At 43.7% G+C, this 22954-nt stretch overlaps 1 protein-coding gene across 7 annotated transcripts in view; it reads left to right on the top strand.

Annotated features, from left to right (window-relative positions):
• Positions 1–22954, top strand: part of FRMD4A (FERM domain containing 4A) — a 357683-nt gene that overhangs the window by 277266 nt on the left and 57463 nt on the right. For all 7 annotated transcript variants that reach the window (XM_039730872.1, XM_039730873.1, XM_039730877.1 and 4 more), the window contains 4 exons: positions 3911–3995; positions 8320–8376; positions 10875–10897; positions 18419–18502. In XM_039730872.1, coding sequence (XP_039586806.1) covers positions 3911–3995; positions 8320–8376; positions 10875–10897; positions 18419–18502 — 249 coding nt within the window. The remainder of the gene's footprint in view (positions 1–3910; positions 3996–8319; positions 8377–10874; positions 10898–18418; positions 18503–22954) is intronic.

The following is a 22954-nucleotide window of genomic DNA, read 5'->3' as shown; positions in this document are numbered from 1 at the left end:
ATGGCCAAGTTCAGGCTGACAAGATATGCCTAGGGCTAAGTGTTAGAGGCAATGATAAATATTTTGTATTTGACAGTTTCTTCTGGTGTATGGAGATCGGGAGTGCTGCTCATTTTTTCTCTCACTGTGCACACAAGCATCCCACCAGCTCAGGTGCTTAGCAGTCCTGAATTCTTCCATTCCCACTGCAAGGACAGAGCACTAGTGTTCAAACACCTTCCCAGCACTGCTGAATTTGCCCACCTGCACACACACACACCTGGGTTCACAGATGAGACTGGCAGCAGCAGTAAGGGAATCTCCATCTCCTGAAGAACAACTTATCAAACTGCTGAGTCCAGGACCCAGTCAGGCATTTCTCTGAGCCGTGAGTCAGAGGTGGGTGAGCCTGTGTGTAATGCAAGGGAGAAATTGTGGTAGTACCATTTTCCCCTCACCCAAGGATCAGGAGTTTCCACAAGCACCACTGTGGGCCTGTGCTTGGCAGGTTACCATGGGAATTGCCATCAGCTGGAGGGGGCTTAAGCTGTCTCAGAGAAAGTTGTGAGTTGACCAATGCTGAACAGAGAGCAATGTGATCAGTACAAGATGTCCTCGCAGCTAAAAAGCCTTAAACATTTCAGATGCAGCAGCTTCTGAAGTCTTCCAAGACACCTTCTGCAGTGTTCATTATTATTTCCCTGCTGCTGAGAGGGAGCAGCCAAGATAGGCACTTTGTGTTCATTATCCAGCATAATATTCACTGGTCTATTTAATTAATGCTTAGGAAATGTACTTGATGAATTACAAGTTACTGAGGGTGGGGAGGGAGGAGGAATGCAGAAATGGATTAACACTGGCTGATCTTTTAAATTTTCTCCAAAATTATTCCTTTGGTTTTACACTCACCATGTCTCATGGGGTGTTCCCCCTTCCTGCAGGCAGCTAATTTCTCACAAGCACAGTTGCTGGCTATCAAGGAACCTCTTGTAGGAGCTGCTGGAGGCAAAACTATTTGCTGAGTGTGTATTGGAAGAGATGCAGGTAGTGGAGCAGAGCTCTTGGACACACTGTGCTGCTTGTTTCCCTATCCAACCTATCCATTATATCCCAGGCACATCAGCTTCACATCACATGAAGGAATGCTGCTCTCTGGGGAGTCCTCAACAGAAATCTGAGAGCTGCCTCTCAAAACTGATGATCTTGAAACACGCCTTCAAAGGCTCCTAAGCTTAACAGGCAAAACAGACAGAGGGGGGCAGAGAAGGGAGGGCTGTTTTCTAAGCCCAGCTCAACAGCCCAAGCAGCTAAATGATTTTCTGAAGGTCACAAAGGAAACCTGTGTCCGAGTTGGGAATTCAACCCAGATTTTTGTTTGCTTGCTCCATTGCCTTAGCAGCTGGATGCTCCTGCCTGCCTCCTTAGTCATTGACATTGATCATTGTAAAGTGTGGGTTCCCTCACTGTGCTTGTAAAAGATGCAAACAGGAGGAGATATGACAGAAACTAGTCATAAGTGCAAAAAAATGTGTCTTTCCCTGCCCTTTTTGTGGTTACTGCACCAACTGTGAATTCAGGGTAATCTACTCCAGTTCAGGTTTTCTGAGCTTGCCACACAGAAAATCCCACAGGAGTTCCCTCTGCAAATCTGTTTTCTTTTAAGTAGCACCAGTTTCCTGGTCCACACGTTCCACATTTGTCTGGGTGCATGTGTGAGAGCCAGTAGCTTCCCAGCTCACTCTCCACTCTGGAGATCACTTGAGAATTGGGTTTTCTTTGTGAGATGAAATATCATGTGCAGGCTCTGTGCTCCCAGAGACTTAATTTTGTACAGAAAACAATCTACGTCCATGTGGGAAGCCTTGGGAAAGCTCCCTGCAGCCTTAAGAAATGCAATATTGCCCTCTAGTGATGGTGAGAACGGTTGGGTTTGAGCTGCTGAAACAAAAAGGATTTTGGCAAACCTTCACTGGGATTCAAAATGGAAAAAAATGTTCTCGTTTTCTTCTGACCTTGGAATAAGAAAACCTACTACCATAACTCGGAGAGCACTGGTAGCAGTGATGAGAAGAGAAGATTGTTCAAGAACCACAGAATGTGTAAAATTAGCATTATTCTCCATTAATTCAGCAGATGGGAAGCCAGCTGCACTCAGAGAGCAGATCTAGTAAGAAGGATCCTTTTTAATGCATCAATTTTTGCATCTCTAAAGCCAAGTATTTTCTTTATTTGCAAAGAGGCCGCTTTAAGGACAGGAGGTGAAACAGTGAAAACCAGAAAAAAATAAGAAAAAAATTAATCTTTGTGCTTCATCATCACTACATTCAAATGTTTTTGGTGTTTTGTGGGTTTGATTGGTTGTTGGTGTTTTCTTGGGGTTTATTTTATTTTATCCAGATTTTATTTTTATTTTTCTTCTGAAGTGGGAGAAGGAAGGGTTATACAGACAGGAGCCCTTCAGCAGATGAACAAAATGTTTCTCTCACTCAACCCCTAAGCAAGGAGTTGGTTCTGCCTATCAGGAAATAAAGTGTTTTGAGGAGCCTTCAGAAGACACTTAGGAGCACTACAAAGCTTTGACCTTTGCCCCTAAGAAGTCTGCATTTAAGGCCCTGGACTCTGCAAATAGCTGGTTGTGGACAATCCCTTCAGCACTTGTGTGAAGCCTCAGGAGTGTCTGCAGGTCTGTCTGCTCCCAGACAGCAGGGTCACAGAGTGAGATTTCTCTGTAACTAGACCCTGTATGTCAACCCAGATTTCTAAGGAATTTGGGTTTTTAAAAGTCCGTGGTGTAGACATCATTTCCCTGGCACCTTCCCTATTTTAATTGCTTCTGACAAGGCACGATAGCACTGGAATTTATGTAAGGAACATTGCTGTCACTGCACTGCAATTTGAAGATCACTACCAAACAGCATCATGATCTATTTAATTTTCCTTATCTAAAACACTAAGTAAATGCAAAATTCACCTTAACATTCACTGAACATAGCCAGGCTTTCTCTGTTACTACAGGAACACACAGCATACCTCTATGGAATGATCAGTCATTAACATTGACGGTATCCAGAGCATTTTTTCCCAAAAAAAAAAAAAAAAGATCTCAAGGCAGAATAAAGGGCAGAAGTCAATTTTCACAAAGCTCTCACAAGGTTCATTGCCAAAACATTGGACCTTCAGAGCAGGCAGGACATGGAGTACTGAATAAATTCACACATATCATGGGCTTTCAACATAATTGCAAATATTTGGGGCAGCCAGCCAATGCAAACAAGTAGATTTTTTTGACACTGAGGGTTTGAGCTTTCTCCTAAGTTCTGAGAAATCACTCCAACTCAAAAAAATTTAGATTATTATCATTCCCTGTCATACTTAACATTGTTACTCACGGTACTGGTAAACAGCGGAAGGTTAGTAACGACTGTCTTACTGTGAGAGCATAGATCTAATATGTAAAAAACCCTTTATAAAATTTGCTTTATGCAGAGCTGAAAGGCACAGGGAAGGAACCCAGAAGTGCATTTCTGTAGATGAATATTTTACAAGATGCAGGTTAACAGCACAGAATTGTTGCGATGGGTAGAGGAGTGATGAAGAAATGCTAATGGTGAAAATGGCAAATGAAGTTGGAGCTTACACGAAAACAGAATAAAGGTTTATCTTAAGTTTGAAAACAAAACAAAAGATTATTTAGAACCTAAGTCATCCACTTGATGATCCAGTTCCTTTGGCATGGCTGGGGTGGTGGTGACTGATCACGTCCTGGAGTGTGCACAAGCCTCCTTCATCACCACAGTCTGGTATAAGAGAAGAAAGTTCATTTTTAATGCATTCATCATGGCTCCATTGACCACATTTTTCATTTAGTAAGTGCATTTCCATGTTTTGCCCTAGTTCCCTGGTGTCTCACCCCTCTTGCTTTCCCTTTTAGGTTCTACATTGAAAGCATCTCCTATCTGAAGGACAATGCCACCATTGAGTTGTTCTTCTTGAACGCCAAGTCCTGCATCTACAAGGTGAGGATTTGGGGAGCTCTGGGCGGTACCAGAGTGGGCTGAGACACCTGGATCTGCATTCCCTGCCCCAAAATTTACAGGGGTCACACCTGGAATTCCAGATCCAAGCTTCTCCTCCTCTTCCTCCTCCTCCTCACACATTCCCTCACTCCTCTGTCTCCAGCTGCCACTGCGCTTGGCAGCAGCTTCCCTGTCAGAGAGTGGCTGTGAGGTAAAGCAGTTCTGGAAGTAACTCTTGTGGCTGGCAGGAGGGAGTCTGCACTGCTAAAATGACAAACTGGCTTGTATTTAGAAGGAAATGTCTGGGTTTGTGTCAAAAACGCGCTCTGGGCCGAGTGGCTGCCGTGAGGGTTTCCGGCCCGCAGAGGGCGGCAGTGCGGCGCGGGCGCCATCTTCGGGGACGGGGCAGCGGTGCGTGTGAGGGGAGAGGGACAGGGAACCATGGAGGGCCTCGCTTGGAAGGGAACCGCACGGATCGTCGAGTCCACCTCTTGCCTCTGCACGCATGATGGCCAAGAATCCCACCATGTTCCTGAGAGTGTTGTCCAAAGGCATCTTGAACTCTGTCAGGCTCAGTACTGTGGCCGCTTCACTAGAGAGCCTGTTCCAGTGCCCAGCCGCCCTCTGGGTGAAGAAGCTTTTCCTGACATCCAACCATGTGTCAGATTCGTGTCGTTCCCTCAGCATGTCACTGTTCTCCAGATAAGCATTCAGTGCCTGTCCCTCCCTTTCCCCTCGTGAGGACATTCCAGATCATCATGAGGTCTCTGTTCAGCCTCTTGTCCAGGCTGAGCAAGCCAAGTGACCTCAGATTTGTGGAACAGGAGGTTTATGGGATTATATGTCAGTGGGGTAAAGGTGTCTGTGGGTATGCACCGAAGATCACCTTGTAGAGGAGCAAGCCATGCACTGAGAAATGTTTTTGTACAAGTAATTGCCCTCCCTGGTCCACTCCTAGAAGACCAGGCTGCTGTCCCTGGCACTGCCCCTCAGAGCAGCCCCTTGCCAGATACTCTGTGCCAGAGATAAGGTGTCCTGGCACATCCTGAGCTTGGATGTGCTAAGGATTCCCAGAGCAGAGCCATGAAGCTGAGCCCTCTCATGCCACAAGCCAGCTGTACACGGCAAGGTCTGGAAAATCAACCAGCCCCAGACCACGTGGAGATTGGCAGTGTGCAGACTCAGCCAGGTGGGCTGGATGTCTGGGACTGGGAGAGGTTTGTCAGCAGCTGGGATTCCCTGGGAGGATCCCTCCTACCTCCCTCTGTGCTGGCAGAGGCCATTCCTGTGACTCACCTCCATCTGCCAGAGAGGAAGTGGTAGGAAAAGACAGATGTAGTTAGGGAGAGATTGTTCCTCCATCCCACAACCCTCAGCACGTTTGCCACCTGCTAAGCCAAGTAGATTACACCAAATCTGGAGCCTCACTTGACATTTATATGTCCTAAAATGCAGGGCAGAAGCCAGAAAATTCCTTTTTATCAGTGCCCAGGAACTAGGCAGGGCTGCTGAGCTGAGCTGTGCAGTGCTTTGCTCTCCCGCAAGGCTGCAATTAGATGTGCTTAGTCAGCCCTCTCCAGCAACAAGCTCAGTGAGCATCACGTTTTGGTTCCTGGGGAAAGTTCCTTTTTGAAGTGCTGCCAGGAAAAGCTTACACTGTTGTTCTTTTTTTGGAGAAAGCTTAATAAGAAGAAGAGAGGAACAAAATAAAGAAAACAAAGTGCCTACAGATCTAAGTTGGTCTATTTTAGTCTGACCTCTCCTGAAACCATTACTTTGCACATTCAAGCTGAGCGTCTCTATCCAAAAATAACCCTGCTGAAGTCCCAATCTCCCTTGCAGATCCTTCCCTATTTGACTTCCAGCCACAGTAAGCCATGCTGTGCTATTGAAAAAGGCACTGAATTTGAAAGTTGGGGGCAAAGTGTCTGCTAAGGCTCAGGGCGAGCACCCCAGCCTGGCAGATTCCTCTTAATGTACTGTTGTGGGGGATTTGGTGTCTAAGCACAGCCAGTGCTTGTCATTCCTGCAGCTAGCACATGATGTCGCATGCTGCCAAACCTTGAGAGCTTCCTTGTTGCACCAAAAGTTTCCTTCTTGGACTTCCCATGGTTACCTCCAGCCCTGGCTCCCCTGAAGCCCAGAAAGATCAATGTGTATGAAACAGAGGTCTGAGGTGCTAGCACGGTGTTAGGAGCTAAGAAAATGTGAAGCTCACTGAGCTTGTTTCTGGGGAGGGTTAACTAAGCACATCCTCAAACATCTCCTTGCTCAGGATGGGAAAAAATAAAACTGAGGCCTATTTTGGGGCTGCTGGTCACTGGGTTGCCACCTGGCTGTGTGTTGGGTGCTGTGCTCCTCTGCCTGTACCCACTGCCCCCACTCACCAACCCTGTTGAGTACTGAGACATTTGTGAGCCCACACATCCAAACCCTTGCAGAGGACCAGCAAGGCACTTTTGCCAGAGAGGCCAAGCCACATTTGTACTACCAAAGCAGACAGGGCTTGGCATCAGGCACTGTCCCTTGATCAGACAGGCTGTTTAATGACTCGCACGTTCTGGCGTGGGTTTTGGCCTGTGCCAACTAGCTCTGCCCCAGGCAGAGATCAAGGCACTGATCAGGGATGCGCACCTGTTCCAAACAGGCAACACAGTGGTGGAAACCCCATCTGGGACGGGGGGAGAGAGGGTGAGTGTTTAGTCATGAGCTCTGCTGCACCCCAGGTACCCTTGGGGCCAGACAATGAGCTCTGGCCCACTTCACCTGCCAGTATAGACTTGCCATAGCATCCACACATGGTTGCACGGGCTGGTTTGTCCGTGCCATGCCTGATGCTCCCAGACAGGAGGAAGGTGCTGTGGTTCTGCTCTGCATTGCCCTTTGCTGTGGGATGTGCCTGGCAGCCCCAGCCCAGCCCTGCCTGCAGCTGGATCAGCCTCTTGCACAGCCGCTTCCCTTGGCACAGGCTCGTCCTTGCTGCAGGTGCCTGCCTGACTCAGGCAGCTCAGCTGAGAGGGGAAAGGTGTGTTTATTGCCCTTAGCAGAGCTGCTCTTCACTCCCCAAGGAGTTGTTATGAAAGAGGTGAACTTATTTTAAAAAGCTGGCACTAGTGAAAGCCGAGGACACCTGGATCTTATCCTGTGTTTTGCTCCCTTTGTTTTTGATTTTGCCAGAGACAAGCCAATGCAGCAATTGTGGCTTGTAAATGAGGTGTGGCCATGAGTTGGCTGGAGCATGGATCACAGCAGTGATCTATATTTAGATCACTCATTTCTTGCCAGATGAAGTAAAATATTAAAAACAGCAGCTTAAATAAATGCAACAGAAAAACCACTACAGGAATGAGCTGAACAGTGACCCACTTTACTGGGCCATGTCCATAGGAGACAATGTAGGAGTTCTAGTTGCAGAACAGAGACCTAAACAGTACCTCAGTAAAAGCCCACTAGCTTCCCAAAGGCAGGGACCAGAGAGTCAGAGATAGCATGCTTGGCCTCCAGAGTAATTCTTGTGCCTCCCATCTCAAGCATTTTTGATGCATGGACTGCATTCTGCACGTTCAGCCAGAGCAGCGCCTGGCTCAGCAGAGGAATCCTGAGAGGATATGCTGGGACCATCTGTGTTCTTCATGTGACCATGGTGGCCAAGTAAAACCCTCCAAGACTGCTTTCATCAGTGGCAGGATCCTATAAAATGGAGCAAGGAAGATCTATCAAAAGACTTGCTGTCACAGCTCATTCTCAAACCACCCCCAGCCTCAGTGCTCTTGTGGGGTGAAAAGGACAAAACCAGGGCTCAAATCCTGCAAGAGCAAATGTGATTAATTTTCGTGTGAGTTTACCTATTGCAAGGGCCCGAGGACTCCAGTGGGGGCTTTGATACCACCTCAATGTACCAAAGACAAATTCTCATTCCTTGCTTCTGTGATCCAAGGACAAAGCTGTGTTCCCTTGAACCATGCTCACATCTGAGGGCAAAGAACATCTGTATCCTAGACTGCTTTTCACTAAATCAAACAAGAAAATAGAATGTACCCTGATCCTACCCCTTCCACCTGCCTTCTCCTCACTCCTCCCCCAGGAATCCCTGGGTTATGCTTCATTAACCAGCACATTACACTGAATATTTGGCTTTTTCCATATCTGAGTGGGCAGGTTCTCCCTCCCTTTTGTCTCCAGGAGCACAGGGAATACTTTGAAGCCTAGCCAAGGGAGAAAACTGGCACTGCATGCTTCACCATGCAGTAGTCAGGAGGAGATGTATGTCCTTCTTACAGTAGCTCAACTCTCTTTTTCTTTTTTGTTTTCTTCACCTTTCAAGGAACTCATTGAGGTTGACAGTGAAGTGGTGTTTGAACTGGCTGCATACATCTTGCAGGTAAGCACCTGCCTTCTCTCACTTGGTGCTTTATCATGCTGCATTAAATGTTTTGATTTACCAAATCTACAATGGCTGTGTTGAAGTGAAGGGCTTCCCACTGTTTGCAGGAAAAAGATGTCTTTGCACAGTTTTCATTGTTTCTGTCAAAATGGGTACAGAAGGCTCTCAAGCTAGACCTCTCCACTCAGGGAGCAGCTACTACTGCTCAATATTTTGCATACAGAAATGTGTAATGTTTGCACCAGCACAGATATCCAAGACTCTGGGGTATGATGTACAGCCAGAGAGTATCTAAGTGATGAATGCAAATGCAAATTCCTAGGTGAAATCCATATGCAGTGTTGTTTTTTTAACTTGCATTTGTTTTCCCAATGGGGTTTGGTCCTCTGATGAGCTACATAAGCTTCTACATATGCAACTCTCTGTATTCTCCAACATGGGCAGAATGGTTTAAAGACCTTTCTAAATATTGTCTTTCAAAGTTCCACTCTTCAAGAAGAGGGAAAAGGGTCAGAGAGCAAATGACCAAGGAGTGTTTGGTAAATGTCTGGTTCCCAGAAGGGAGCATTTTCAGGATAGTGAGGGTGGGTTTTGTGAAAGTTCTCTTTTTAGAAGCATGACTGTGGGAGCAGATCAAACGTAATTGTCAGATGATCCTTGTTTCCCCTCTCTTACGGTCTGTAGTTTTAATTTTTTTCCCATCAGCCATGAAGCTATGAGGAGCCATGTGAGCAGACAAACCAGCTCATCAGACTGCACTGCTGACTAAAAATGAACTGCACTTCTAGAGCACTTGCCATGTTAAAGAAGCAATTAATGCGTAGGGATTTGAACCTTCATTAAAATCATTTTATGGAACAAGAATGGAGTGAGAGAGTCAGGATGGAGGACTCAATTAGCAGCACATTACAGAAATCACATATTGGCTGTTGGGGGAATACACATCAAACAACGGGCTCCTTGTGAGGAACAGCAGTGGGGTTATGAATCTATTGTCTGCTCATCCTAGTGAATAACTTAGTGCTTAGTAATTGTACAGCCAGACCCAGAGCTGTAACTGGCCCTTCTTGCTGGGATTGTTTCTTGCCACAAACACAGGATGTTACGCTTATTCCTGTAGTAGTTTGATGTGTAACTTAATAAAAACAGTCAAAACAAGCCACACCTTTGCTGCCTGTAATCAGAAACTACTACAACCAATGTTTGTGACAGGATCCAAGCAAAACAAAAGGAATCATACTGCATTTTGTTCTACTTCTTGCTGCAGCATTTAGGTCAAAGCACTGAATTATGAAGCATATACCCTACAAAATTGTTTTTTAAATTCAGTATGCTCACACACATGCAGGCAATAGCATATCCTTTGGGCTTTGTTCTGTGTTGAACTGCAGTCATGACATGCTCAAAGACTCCTTCCTATGAACCAGAGAAGTGCTTGTCTGCCCTTACCAGAGAAGTGCTTGTCTGCCCTTCAGTTCACTCAGAGAGAAATGGAAAGATAGCAGAGGTCTGTCAGAACTCAAGTGATTTAGTCTGTAGCTCTATTTCCAATTGCTTTATAACCAGAACAAATTAAAGTACCACCAGAGCTCTGAACTTTACCCCAGCCTCAGGACTGAAACACCACTGGACGTGGGCTGGCAGGTTTTGCGGGTGGATGAATGGATGTAAAGACAAAAGACCTGAACACAAATCCCAGTCCTTTTGGCAGGGGAAACTCCCTCACTGCCCAAATTACATTCTTGCACTGTGCTTTCTGTGTAGCTGGTGGCAAATGAGGTGCTTTAGTATGAATCATATGAAAGGCATATTGTCTGTGGTAAATGGAAAATGGAAAATGCAAAATGCGTGCTAAATCTATTGCAGAGGGCACTCACCAGATTCTGAGGATTCTCCAGGTGTGCAGTAAGACTAATCTAACTACTGTAGTGGAACATTATCCAACCCTTAAACATCACGCTGTGATGGTAATAAATAGAAGTATCTAGATGTACAAGTAAGGGAGCTAAATACTCCCCCAAACACCCAGCAAGGAGTTAGAGAAACCTGTGTCTTGCATCCCCTTGAAAGCTGACAGTGAGCAAGCTTTTTGAAAGTCTAGGTACTAGAAAATGGCCAGAATACTTGTAAAAAAGTCAGGGGAGTTGCAGTCTTAGAGGCTGCAAATCCACTGAGACTTCAGAGATTTTCTAGTAATTGTAGCACCCAGAATTTCTTATTTACTGGAACTTCCTGTAGCATTTTAGGTATCCACAGCAGAATGAGGAATCATCTGGCCCTGTATTAGATCTTTTGTTTGTTAATCTACCCAACTAACTGTATCATGGCACTTGACATTAGATACTGGTTCCAAAACCTGCATGAGGAATCAATTACAACAGGAAATTGCTGCTAAATGAATTTTGCAAATGGAAAATCTTGAACAGGCTTTTAATCTCTTTTTCTTTTCCTGTTTTTAATTATATATTTTTTGATTTCTCTTCCTTGTTTTACAGGAGGCAAAGGGAGATTTTTCAAGGTAGGTGAAGTTAAAAAGTTTTTGCCATTGTGCGATGTGAGAACAAATCTGATAAAATTCCTGTGTGAGACATGCAACTTAGTTGTAGCTGTGTAGCAACAGGATTGCCTCTGTTAGCAATGCAACTGTGTGTGCTTGGCTAACATAGACATCATGTTTCCTGACATAATTTCTTCACCAAACACAGCCTTTGGCCAGAGCATGCCTTGCAAACAGCATTGTTTGTGATTTTGTTGTTGACAAATCTCATTATGTGGTCATGAAGTTCAGGAAATAGACTAGTCTTCGGAAGGAAATTGCTACGGAAATGACTCTAAAATCACTGTTATATCACAGATCCTGCCAGAGGCAACATTAAAATTCCATCACTAATTGATACTTCAGTTTGAATTTGGACAGTTCTCAAAATAACTGATTCAATAATTGGTTTTGTTGAACTTCTGCTATCCCTTGAGCCAAATCTTCAGCCTTACTGTAAGAAACTCAATGAGGTCATTGTGCTTGGCGCTTCAGAAGACTGTTAATGAAATGCCCAAGAGTTTTCCTGTAAGACAATCATGTCTGTGATTTACATGTTAGCAACAGCTGAAGATCAGATGGTTGTTTGGTGTCTCATGTGAGAAATGTGGAAGTTCCTAGTGTGAAGCTCAGGACAACTGATAATGCTAAAAATTTCATATAGTCCGGAAGACCACAATATCTATTAAAGTTAGTTTCAGAGAAGAAGAGAAATGGGCAGTGGGGTTGAATTTTCAGGTGAGCCTAAAAATTGTCTTAATTTTGTCAGCACTGCAATACACTGAAACATGACTGTAATGATAGGAGGCCGTGAAGAACAGACAGGTTCCACTTTCTGGTGGATTGGAACTTCCAGCCAGCTAAAATAGTGACAAATCAGTGAAAAGGAACTGCATTGTAGATATCTCCTGCTCATCATAGAATCTGAGATGACATGAGGTAGCCCTTGCTAAAAGGAAGTTTAAGCTCTGCATTATGGTCATTTCTCAAAACTTTAATGAACTTGTGAAATCCTGACATGCATCTGACCACAGAATCACAAACCCAGTCTTGCTTCATTTTTCAGTTCTGCCCAAATTGGAATAACTTGGCCATCAGCACTGTTTATTTAGGGGGTACTGGAGTGCATGTGGCTCTGACTTTTCAGCCTGGTTTTCAATGTACTGCCAAGTACTCAGTCCAGAAGAGCTGTGCCAAGCAAAGTTTTCCCGTTTCAACCTGTGATAAACCACTGGTTTTGCTACAAGGAGCAGTATTTGTTTCCCAGAATGTCTTGGTTATGGTGAAAACACACTCAGAAAGTGTGCATTCAGACTATGAAATGCAGAACAGAAAGGAATCAGATAGCTCAGAGTAATAGCATTTTGTCTTCAAGTACCCATTTCCAGACCAGAAATGGAAACAGCTGGTGGAAAGTATCCACCTGCTAAAAGTTGTGTGATGTCCCTTGTGAAAGGAATGGTTGAGTTTATCACAGTGTGTTTCTCTAGGCCATAGAGAAATGAGGAATCTTCTCTGAGGGCACAGAAGATACCTAAAGCCATGGTGTTAACTGCTCCCACCACATCAGTCTGGCTGTCATCACCAGGCCCATTAAAACATCTCTGAGTTCTTTCCCCTGTGAATCACAGTGGTTTGAAGTGGAAGGGGGATTCCTTACATCCAGGTCAGGCAGAGAAGGGGTGTCATAATAACAATTTGAGGGCACTGCCAGGGATTTTAATTTATAAATGGACTTTGGGGACAAATCTGCCAGTTTGAAGGCTGTTCTTGGAGGAAGGTAGAAAAATGCTACCGTGATCCTCTATGGTCTAGAAGACTTGGCATCTCCCGAGGATGTCCATCCCCAGCAGCTCCCATCTAATGTGCACTGACACAGGTTTATGTGCTGGGTGAGATCCAGCTACTACTGAAGTCAACATGAGGTTGTTGTGGTCAAGATTTTTGCCTGCTGAGATTTGTGGTTATCGTATCAGCAGTGTAAAATCCAGCAGGCAAACCAAGCCTCAGGCCAGCCAGAGGAACTGCAGGTGAAGGCAAATGTTCTGACTTCTCTTAGGGATCAAATTAGCTCCAGTGTCTGAAATAAGTTAATGTTGAAATACTGTTTAAAGTAGAAGTGCTACTCTTTGAAACAGAGAAGCTTTGCAGTTGTGATTGTCTTGCTGCTGAGATTTGAAGATGATATGTTGTGCATGGCAGCATATGTTGCGTGATGGCTGAACTCTTGAACTCTTTGTTTTTGAAGAAATAAATTAATTCTAAAGGGTTGCATGCTTGGAGTGCAGACTGCAGCTTTCCCACACCTGTCCTGTCTACTGCCACCATCAGATTTATAGCCTGTGAGAGTATGAGTTTCTCTGGCCCCCATCCAGAAAAGTGCATAAGCACTGGCTCTTTGGTAGTGATGGGAGAATTGCTGTTCCCCATGGGAGCCTTCCTGTGAGTCACTCACAGCCGATCACCTCAGGTGCTGGGATGGTCAAAGCCAAACTGTCACAGCTCCAGCTGCGTGTTGGCACCTGCCCATGGTGGCCAGAGTGGGATTACCTCCAAACCCCACTGCAGCCACGTGGAGGATCTGCAGCTGGTTCAGGACTCCTGAATGCAGGTGCAAGTTTGCTCTTTGGGCCTCGTGGGAACTCAAAAAACAGAATCAATCTTACAAACAAATGGTAACAGTCAGCTTTCTACCTCTGTGAACTGATGCATCCTCAGTGACAGCAGCTCCCACTGCTGCTTTTGAGGAAATCATCTCATACCTCAGAATAATCAGTGTGCTCAGATCACTCCTTTTTCCTTTTCCAAAAAGCAGCTTGTGTCATATCCTTTGGTAGGGCATTACCATGCATGAGTCTGTTATCACTGCTTCTTACCACCTTGGCCATCACAGTGATTCCTAGGTTTTGCTAAGCCAGGGGAGCACAGTCCAAGTCACCCTCACCTGTCTTGACATAAAATACCACAACAGTCCTGACAGATGAGTTTAGCAGCTATAGTGAGCAATTATTTTAAGTCCTTTTGCATTTCTAACGTGTGTTCCATTTCAAAAACAAGCTCATCAGAAACCCTGAGTTCCTGAACCTGTTTAGATCAGCTAAGTATTAATGTTTGCTGTGAGTAGCCTCCATCTCTTAGTTGATATAGATTCAGGCAGAATGAGGTTTAAAATAAAAAGCTTTTCTTCTTAAGAAGTTCCTAGTCCTCTGCACTAAAGAAGAGCATTTTCACATTACTGAAAGAGAATGTTCAAATGCTTCAGCTGACAAAACTTAAATATGTTTATTTTTAGTCTGGAACATACCATTGAATTTTGGACAATCAAGTTTCCTTGTTCAGCTGGTTTTCAGGTGGAACCGGACACTTAAGATGGGTTCTGTGCTTTTCAATATTAGCTGCAAACATTTTTACTTCAAAGGCACAGAATTGCTTGTATAAAGGTCCTAAACTAGTATCCTGCAGACGGATCCGAAGGTTATTAGCTCAAACTAATCTTGTTTCTAGTTGGGAGCTGAGTCACTCTTGGTTGGCAGAGCATGGGCAGGAGAAATTTCAGTTCTTTAGATGGACACAAATCCTACAGGTGTGACTCTCTTTAGGCCTACATAAAGGAATTACCAAGGCTGCCCTGGCTAATTTGTGGGGGAATACAGCATATTGTTAAAATAATTTGGATTCCCCCCACCGTTGAATCCTGCCATATTGAGAGTCCAGTCCCAAAATCTCTGGGAAACTCATACCAGCTTTGTTTTAAAATGTTCATAATCCAGTTCTTCAGCCTTAAACAGCTTGTATGTCAAAGCAGCGAGAAATGGCATATACTGATCATTTGTCCCTCAGTTTGGGGATGGAAAAGAAAAACCTCTGAGTAAAACAAAATCCTGAACCACTGCAGCTAGTTCCTCATTGCTAGATTTCTTCCAGTTAAACAGTATGAGACATTTCAAGTGAACTCCAAGTATCTCCCAGCAATACATGAAAGAATAACAAGGGAGGAAAGCTAACAGCCAGTTTCCTGCTAGGCAGAATTTCACAATAATTTCAACATTTGGGCAGATGGTAATCTAACATAGTTTCAGGCTTACTTTTCTTTCTGTGTAACCAAGTGACATTTAACCAATTAGAATGTATTAAAGGGTTAGAGAACTTGGGCTGCATTCTTGCAGCCTAATGGTAAAGATCCTAAACACTGTATTTTGCAAAGTACCATCTAATCTGAGAATCTCAGAGTATGCATTTCCTCCTGCATTCTATGGAATGAATTACCATGCTGAAAAGAGTTGGTAACTTTAACCTGCAGTTTTGTTTTTTCCTGATCATTGTTATTACATATGCTGGAAAATGTATGGATTTCCCGAGACAACTGCATATGTAATCTTGCTCAAATTTATTTTAGACAGTATGCAAAAACTTGTTTTTCACAAAATGTTTATGAAGTTCTAGGCAGGCCTTTTGCCCCCATGTGTAGATAAAGATACTAAGAGGTGGTGACTAATTTATTTGCACATGACTCATTAAACAGGCAGTACCAGAACAAACCCAAGAAGAAGACATTCTGTTTTCTAGGTCTATTGTTAGTCAACCTTACTTCAGCTTTCTAACCAGCTTTCAGGAACCCTTGCAGATGGCTTTTCCAGTTCAGTTTTCATATTGTTATTCAGTCCTTTAAGTATTACCATTTCCACCATAGGAAAAAAGGGAATAAAGTGGTCTAGGGGACACAAAGAAAGTGTCTTTGGAGACTTTCCCCTGCATATTAATAAATCTGTGTCCTAAACACTCTTCTGTATATATCAGCCCTGGAGACTGGACACTTCCGAATATAAAATAAATGTAGCACAAGTGACCGGATTAAACAAACACTTTCTAAATACAGTAATAAAACAAACACACTGAGATATTTCACTAGAAAGAGCATGAAAAGCAGTAAGTAAAAAAACACTTGTGATCCTGCTGGAAACATTTTAAAAATTGAGAGGTTCAGTGTTTTAAAAGGAGGCGAGAGGAAAGTGACCTCATGACCACTAGTTCAAATGCAACTTGAGTCATTATTTTTTTTTCCTTTTATTGATTTGACATCTTTTTGGGAGTCTAAATTAATTTGTCTTGAGATGAATCTTGCCAGAAGGCTTAGTGAATGCATGGACTACAGAAGGAAATACCTTTTTATTCCTGGAAGTGATTACCTGACTTTTGAGGTGCTTTGAGGCTGAGGCACTATCCTTACAATATTTTCTAGGTGCTGAGCAGAAATGTTAATCCTGCCCAACATCACTAAAAATGTCTTTTTTCTCTGATTCTTAAAAGACCTTACCACAGCACAGGCAAATTTTGTGCCTCACTGACAGAAAAAAACAGAAGTGACTGATGTTAGCTCTTTCTTTTATAGGAGCCATTACTGACTCAGAGTTTTTCCCAGACTCTCAGGGATCGTTAGTCACCACTAATCTTGCCCTATTTGATAGATTTCTGGGCTCAGAAAGTCCCTGTTTGGAGCTCACTCTGTGCTTTCCCAGAAAAGTTTTGGAAATCTCTCAACTTCCTTCTCTGAGCAGCCAGCCTCAAAAATCTTCATTTGAGGGCAGTTACTGCTGCTTGTACTCTGATTGTCCCAAGTTCTATTCTTTTTTCCCAGTTTCTTTCAAAATGTCAAAAACCTCAGTAAGAGCTGAGTATGCACATGCTGTGGAGGAGACAGCTCTTGGCAATAAACTCTAAAAAGCAGCAACTTGTTTTCTAGGCTGTCAGTCACAGAACAGAGCTTCCAGATCAGCAGATAACACAGTGCAGAGCAGCTTCATGTTCAGACTTGTGCAGATATTTACCTGCCATGGAAGAATAAATCTGAATAGTTTTTGAGCATTTGCACTTAGAAGAGAAGAGCTCTCTGATGGCCAAATGACCATGGGATTTGGGCAGGAGTGGGTGTTCAAACATTGTTTGTCAAGAGCCTTTTGGCTTGGCATAGGAGGTGTTACAGAGTGGTTCTCCATGTGCTTAGCATGGCAGCAGTTGCCTCAGTTCTTGTGTGCTATTCAACACATCTTCACTCTGCAAAGTTTGAGCCTCATTGAGACTTGGCCTTCTCTCACAGATTTGTCCGGACTAGAAGATTGGTCCTGTTTTTAAACTACTTAATTGATTGTCAGGGAACTACCATAATTATAAACAAATGTCTGTAGACATGCCCAAAATGCCTCCTCCTGGATTTATGTCAGTGGTTTGCCCTATGGCCCAACCTAGCAATTAACCTGCAGACTCCAATTAAGACAAACCCACCTAGGTCTTAGGCAGAGCCTGCTCCTAGATGTGCAAATGGAGAAGTGCTGTGGGAAGATTTTTATAACTGAAGCAGTGTCACTTCTCTACAAGTCAACATACAGACTGTCCCAGAGACAAGGATGAAACCCAGGGTGATCTGGGATGTCCAAGATCTCCTCAAGTCTTTAGCAGATACCAAGATCTCTGGTCTACAGCCGCAGAGGTCAAGACTACTTGTCTACCAACCTCATGGGAGAAGCCAGTGGGCTGGGGAATCTGGAGCTCTGGAAGAGGTATCTCTCTCTGCAGCTCCAGGACAGCCACATGTTTGAGTAGGATAAAGGGAAGGGTATAAGAAGGCAGAAAAACTTGCTGTAAGTAAGCCAATAAACATGAATTCTTTGGCACTCCTCCGTGTCCTGTCTGGCCCTCTTGGCTGTGTATTTCTACAATTTTAAAAATTAATAGCAGCACTGCCTTCCTTCCCAAGCCTTTGAGGCTTTTTTTGGTTTTTTTCTATGTGCACACAATTCCATGTGTGTTTAAATGTGGGAAGGGAGGCATTTGGGGTTTGTAGGAGAAAATCCCACGGTTTCATCTGTGAGAATCTGCCTCCCATTTCATGAGTTCTCCCTGCTCTCTGCTGCATGGTGATGCTGCTCCACCTGGCCATTGTGGCCACTGGAGGTTGCAGGGAGAAGAATGTTAGTGAGGTGATTGTGTAGGAAGGTTTTATGTAGCAGGACCCAAATTCAAAGTGGAGTCTTATCAGTGAAGATGTTATGCAAAGGACAGGTTACTGGCCAAGAGGTTAAGAACAACCTGTGATGCTAAGAAAGCAAATTATTACTTTTTGCAGCAGTTTGTAAGGCATTAAATAAAGATGTATAATTGCAGCTAAAAGCATCACTTTCCCTCCCCCTTGGTTTTTTTCCCCTCTATGAACACGTCTGTGACGCCCTGCTCAGTGACATGTGACATTGTGGCTTTTGTGTCCAGTCACTGGTAGGAAGTGCTTCAACATAACCATCTGGGAGAGCTTCTCTCCAATTTTGATAATAGAGGGAAAAGTTAACTGGGCTGCCATAAAACAAATAAAGAGAGGAGAAAAAGGAAACCCCAGTGCCTTTTGTTAAGAAGGAACAGATGTAGAGCCATAGCAGCCTGCCAGCTAGGTCAAGTCATATCAAATATTGTGGTTGTTTTCTTGTAGCCTGATCCTCCTTTTGAACTCTCTTTCAGCAATGAAGTTGTAAGGAATGAATTAAAGAAGCTGCCAGCCCTTCCAACACCAGCGCTGAAGGAGCATCCTTCCCTCGCTTACTGGTAATGGATCACTCTCCACACTGCCTTGTGCAGGACCTGGCTCTGGCAGTGTGGTCTGAGAGTGGAACTGGGGTGCAGAGATTCCTGCTCTCCTCCTCTGGGTCTGTCACTGACTCATTGCATGACTTAACACAAATAGAGCTACCATCCTGGGCCTCAGTTTCCCTATCTGCCAAATGCCTGGCCAAAAATCCTCTGTAAGTGTGCAAATGTCCCAATGAAATCAAGAGGCCTAATGTAACATTTACTTTCACAGCACTTTGAATTTGTGAAAGAGTTTTCCCAGTTGGAAACGTCAGTGTTTTGCACTGCCCTGTGTTGTGATTCAGTCTCATCTTGCAAATCCTCTCTATATGGCATAGCTGAACCCATCTCCTTTTATATGAACTCAGTGTTTGGAGGTGGATGCTTGTTTGCTCTGTCTTTATTGCACTGAAAAACAAGCTCAAGGTAGAAGGAGGGTCACATTTAGATTTTACATGCCACACACATAGATTCTTTGTGCCACCCTGCATATCTCTTTTATCTGTGCAAATAGGAAAGAATTTGGGTAAAGACTATTCATTAAAGGGGAAATACTTTCACTCCATTTTCTGCTTGTTGCTCTTTCATGTTTGCCTTTAAAGCATTAGGCTGCAAGCCTGGGGGTTGGATTGAGCTTCTTTATCTGCTACTCTTTTCATTTCTGCATTTTGGTAATCTCAGGATGGCAGGGGGAAACAAATCAGTTGTTAAGCTATGATGTCAGTCCTTCTCTTTGCCAAAAAGGTCATCCTCTTCTCCTAGCATAGCTACAACAGTGGAATTAACTGTACCTAACATCAAGTCATAGGCAAGCTCATCGTGAGGTCTCCTAATCCCTTTCTGAGAAAATAAGGAGAGATTCAGAGTCCCCAGATGAAATTAGGATCACTGACACAATAACTGTGGATCATCCCAATCTCCTGATATTTCTCTCAAAGAACCAAATCAAATCTTCATGAAAAATGATAAATGTAGGCTGCCATCTCATTGAAGAAGAATGGTTTTCCTCTTAGGAGCATCTCTTTTTCCAAAAACTACTCCACACACTCAAAAGCAGTACATTTCCAGGTGGCCTGGCTGACTAACAGACTGGGAGCTCAAGCTGAAAGCCATCTCAAGAGGAGTGGTGGGAACAAGTAGGCACTGACAGGGAAGGCAAATCTGACCCTTCAGCAACAACATGGCCTAAGGTCTTCATAAAGTGCCACCTAGCAAGAAGAGCCATGTAAAATCCTCGTGCTCAGAATATGAGTATTTGCATTTATACACAAGGTAACAGCACTTGCAGCTGTACTTAATTTTGTGGGGGGTCTCATGTGACTGAGAACAGGTCACAGGTTGGGAAGGTGGTGTTACCAATGGAGTAATAAAATCAGAGGCTGCAGTCCTGTGACTCCCTTGTGATTTCATGTCAGTAAAAAAGACCTCTTTAACATTACTAGTTCATTATTTTTTAATGATGGCTTTTTTCTAAACACTGAAACACTTAATGCTCTCAGGAAGCGTCTGTTGGTGAATCAGACAAAAAGCCTCAAAATTACAGATCAAACTTCAGTGATCTAAGGGAGCAGATTTTTAAAACTCTGTTCTCTGATATATATGTATATGTTCTCTTCACATCACATGCAGATTATGTACCACATGCAGATTTCATCCAAACCTTTTCTGTGAGCAATCAGTTTTATTCTGCAGTTCTTCAGCGTGAGTGCAAGCAGTCACAAGTGAATATGCAGCCCTGGAAAGAAACTTTTAAAACATTAAAGATGGGATGGGTAATGGCTTTAATTAGTTTAAAACAGACAAACAAAAGAACTTTGTACTATATTTTTATCAGCTGAAGTGGATTAAGAGATAATAAAATAGATAATCAAGTAAATACTGTGATACCTTTGGCAAGATGCTGTAGAAGATCTTCATAAAATAATACATTTCCATCAGACACCATTAAAAACCATCCGCTATTGTACCTACCAAATTTAGCAACACCTGTGGGATGAGTCCTGGATTATTAGATCAGCACAGTTTGTCCCTTTGGTTCCACCTTCATGGAATCTCCTGGTTTGATACCCTTGGTGTAGGCCTTTCCCTTCACTGTAATCTCTTGCAGCTTTCTCCATGCTCAGAATAATCAGCTGCACATCTTGTTCTCAAGCATCTTTTGGCATCTCTGATTACTGGTGAAGAAAGTAGGGGCTTTTTGGTGGGTTTGTTTCTATTTCTTTTTCTTTTAAATGAAAGCTGAGCTTCTGGTCCTCCCACACAGTCCAGGAGTTGGAGGCCCTGAGTTGTGATTTTTCGTGGCCATGTATGGAAACAGACACGAAACCAATCACAGAGACTGGAGAGAACCTTTAGAAATGTGTTAACTCACAGTGCTCCTTTCCAGACACTTGTCATTGCATTTTATCTCATTTCAGATCCTCCCAACCAAGCCAGCCCAGTACCCAGTTGTCAGTAATAAGGGCAATATGAGGTACAACAACACAAAAGTGAATGCTAGACTGGGATTTTCAACAGGCCATGGGAAGATAGACTTCTCCCAGGTTCCCACTGACTTTGAATGTGAGCTTGTTTTTAGCAGCCCAAAGCATCAGTGTTGCCAGAAAACCCACCTCTGAAAACATCAGCTGAAAATCATTATTTAGTGATTTTCTCTGGTTCAACACATACCTGAGGCCGTGGTCCAGTTCTTGGTCCCTTGGCCTAAGAGGTACTGGTGGCTTCAGAGGGACAGCATACGACTGCAAATAAAGACATTATTTGTTCAATAATGTAATCAAAATGGAAAAGTCAGTTTAGAAACAAAATAACACTGAGGAACAGCAATGAATGGACAGCTATTTAAAACAGCTCAGTGTGCTGGGAAGAGAGGGAGGGAACAACTAACTTTGAAAATCTGGATCTGATGAGAAACTCAAGGCCTGCATTTGCTTGCAAGTTGTCTGCTGTCCAGTTCTATAAGCTGCTGGGACAGGAGGGATTTCTTGTTACTTCTAAAGATCTTTATCAGAGTTGTCTGCTGCAGAATATCATCCATGTATTAATTTCTGCAGCTTTGGGGGGAATGTTTTATGAGCTGGCAAACAGACAGCAGTGCTTCGGCAGCCTCCGTGTCTCTGTCCCCACATTAGTTAAGCATTCTCTGCCAGCCCTGCACTGTGAATGAGTTTTTGTGTCACCCACACAGCAACAAGGCAGAGCAGGAGGGAGGGGAGATGTCAGCTGGTGGTCCCAGCAGTGTCCCAGCACTCTCCCAGCTGTCAATAGCAGCATGGCAGCTGTCTTGAGATGAACAGCTGAAATGATAGGGGAGCATGTTTATAGGCTCTGCTAATGCTCCTTCTGACCCGTGAATGATTTTGCTTGTTTTCCCTGGCATGTGTTGGGCTTAACCTTCCAACCCAGAGCTGGAGGCAGAAAGCAACCTCTGTGCTGGATGATCCTTCTTGCACAGGACAGTAGGAAGGAAAAGGAAGTCCAGAGAATTGTTAGAGAAGGGATGTCACACTGATTGTTCTGACTGTGAATGTTTTTCCAGAGTGGACATGGCTATCTGAGCTAGGTGCCCTCAGCTCCCTTTGCTGTCAGCAGAGAGAAGCAGCAGTAACCTCCTCCCAAGGAATCTGTCCAAAATAGATTGGATGAATTGTACTCTGGAGTACATATTTCTTTCCTCAGTGACAAGGCCAGTGCTGCAGGAAGATGAAAAGCCACAGATCCCACTCCTAAATATGGCTTTATTGATATTTCAGGCTTTATATTTTTTCTTCAAAGGAAAGAAGAAACAAAGGTGATACTTGCCTGGCACTTAACATCTGTAGACCACAAAACATTTTACTAAGAAAAATCATCAGTACCCTAATAGAACAATGGGGGTGTAGTATTGCCTGCATTTGCTTAGAAGAACTGGGTAGAGCCTGGACTATCCCATATTTCTAGCATGGGTTAAAAACACAACTCTTTGTCCTGCTGTTCAGGAAGGCTCCCTGACATCTGATCTGTCCTTGTGAAGGAAATGGGCCATGGATTGGCTTCCCTACCCAAGGAGTATGGTCTAGGAACATATCAATTGTTTTATAATAATAATTTGTAAGAAAGCAGAGCACATCCGGAGTCACATTAAGTAATCAGCATGTCCAGGTACATCTACTCTTTCCTTGAATGGCAGCAATATGAGAGCTTGATCTGTGTAATAAACTGCACAGAGTGGAAAATAAAGCTAGGAGTGTTTTCCACTGGAGAAACTCCATTATTTTCTGAGAAGTCACTCCTGGTTTGTTACTGTCTGAGACAGAGGAATTGCATCCACATGTAATCATTGTTTTAAGAGGCAATTTCAAAGGGCTGTAAGCCCTCTCTGTCTATCTTTTTTATTAAGAATGATGTTTTTTGGAGATCTTCCAATACTGAACACTCATGTAATTCAGT

The sequence above is a fragment of the Passer montanus genome, unplaced genomic scaffold (assembly GCF_014805655.1).
Source record: "Passer montanus isolate IOZ18808 unplaced genomic scaffold, ASM1480565v1 scaffold74, whole genome shotgun sequence".
Classification (NCBI taxonomy): domain Eukaryota; kingdom Metazoa; phylum Chordata; class Aves; order Passeriformes; family Passeridae; genus Passer; species Passer montanus.
Note: the sequence above shows the minus strand (reverse complement) of the source record. Positions and strands in the feature narration are given on the sequence as shown.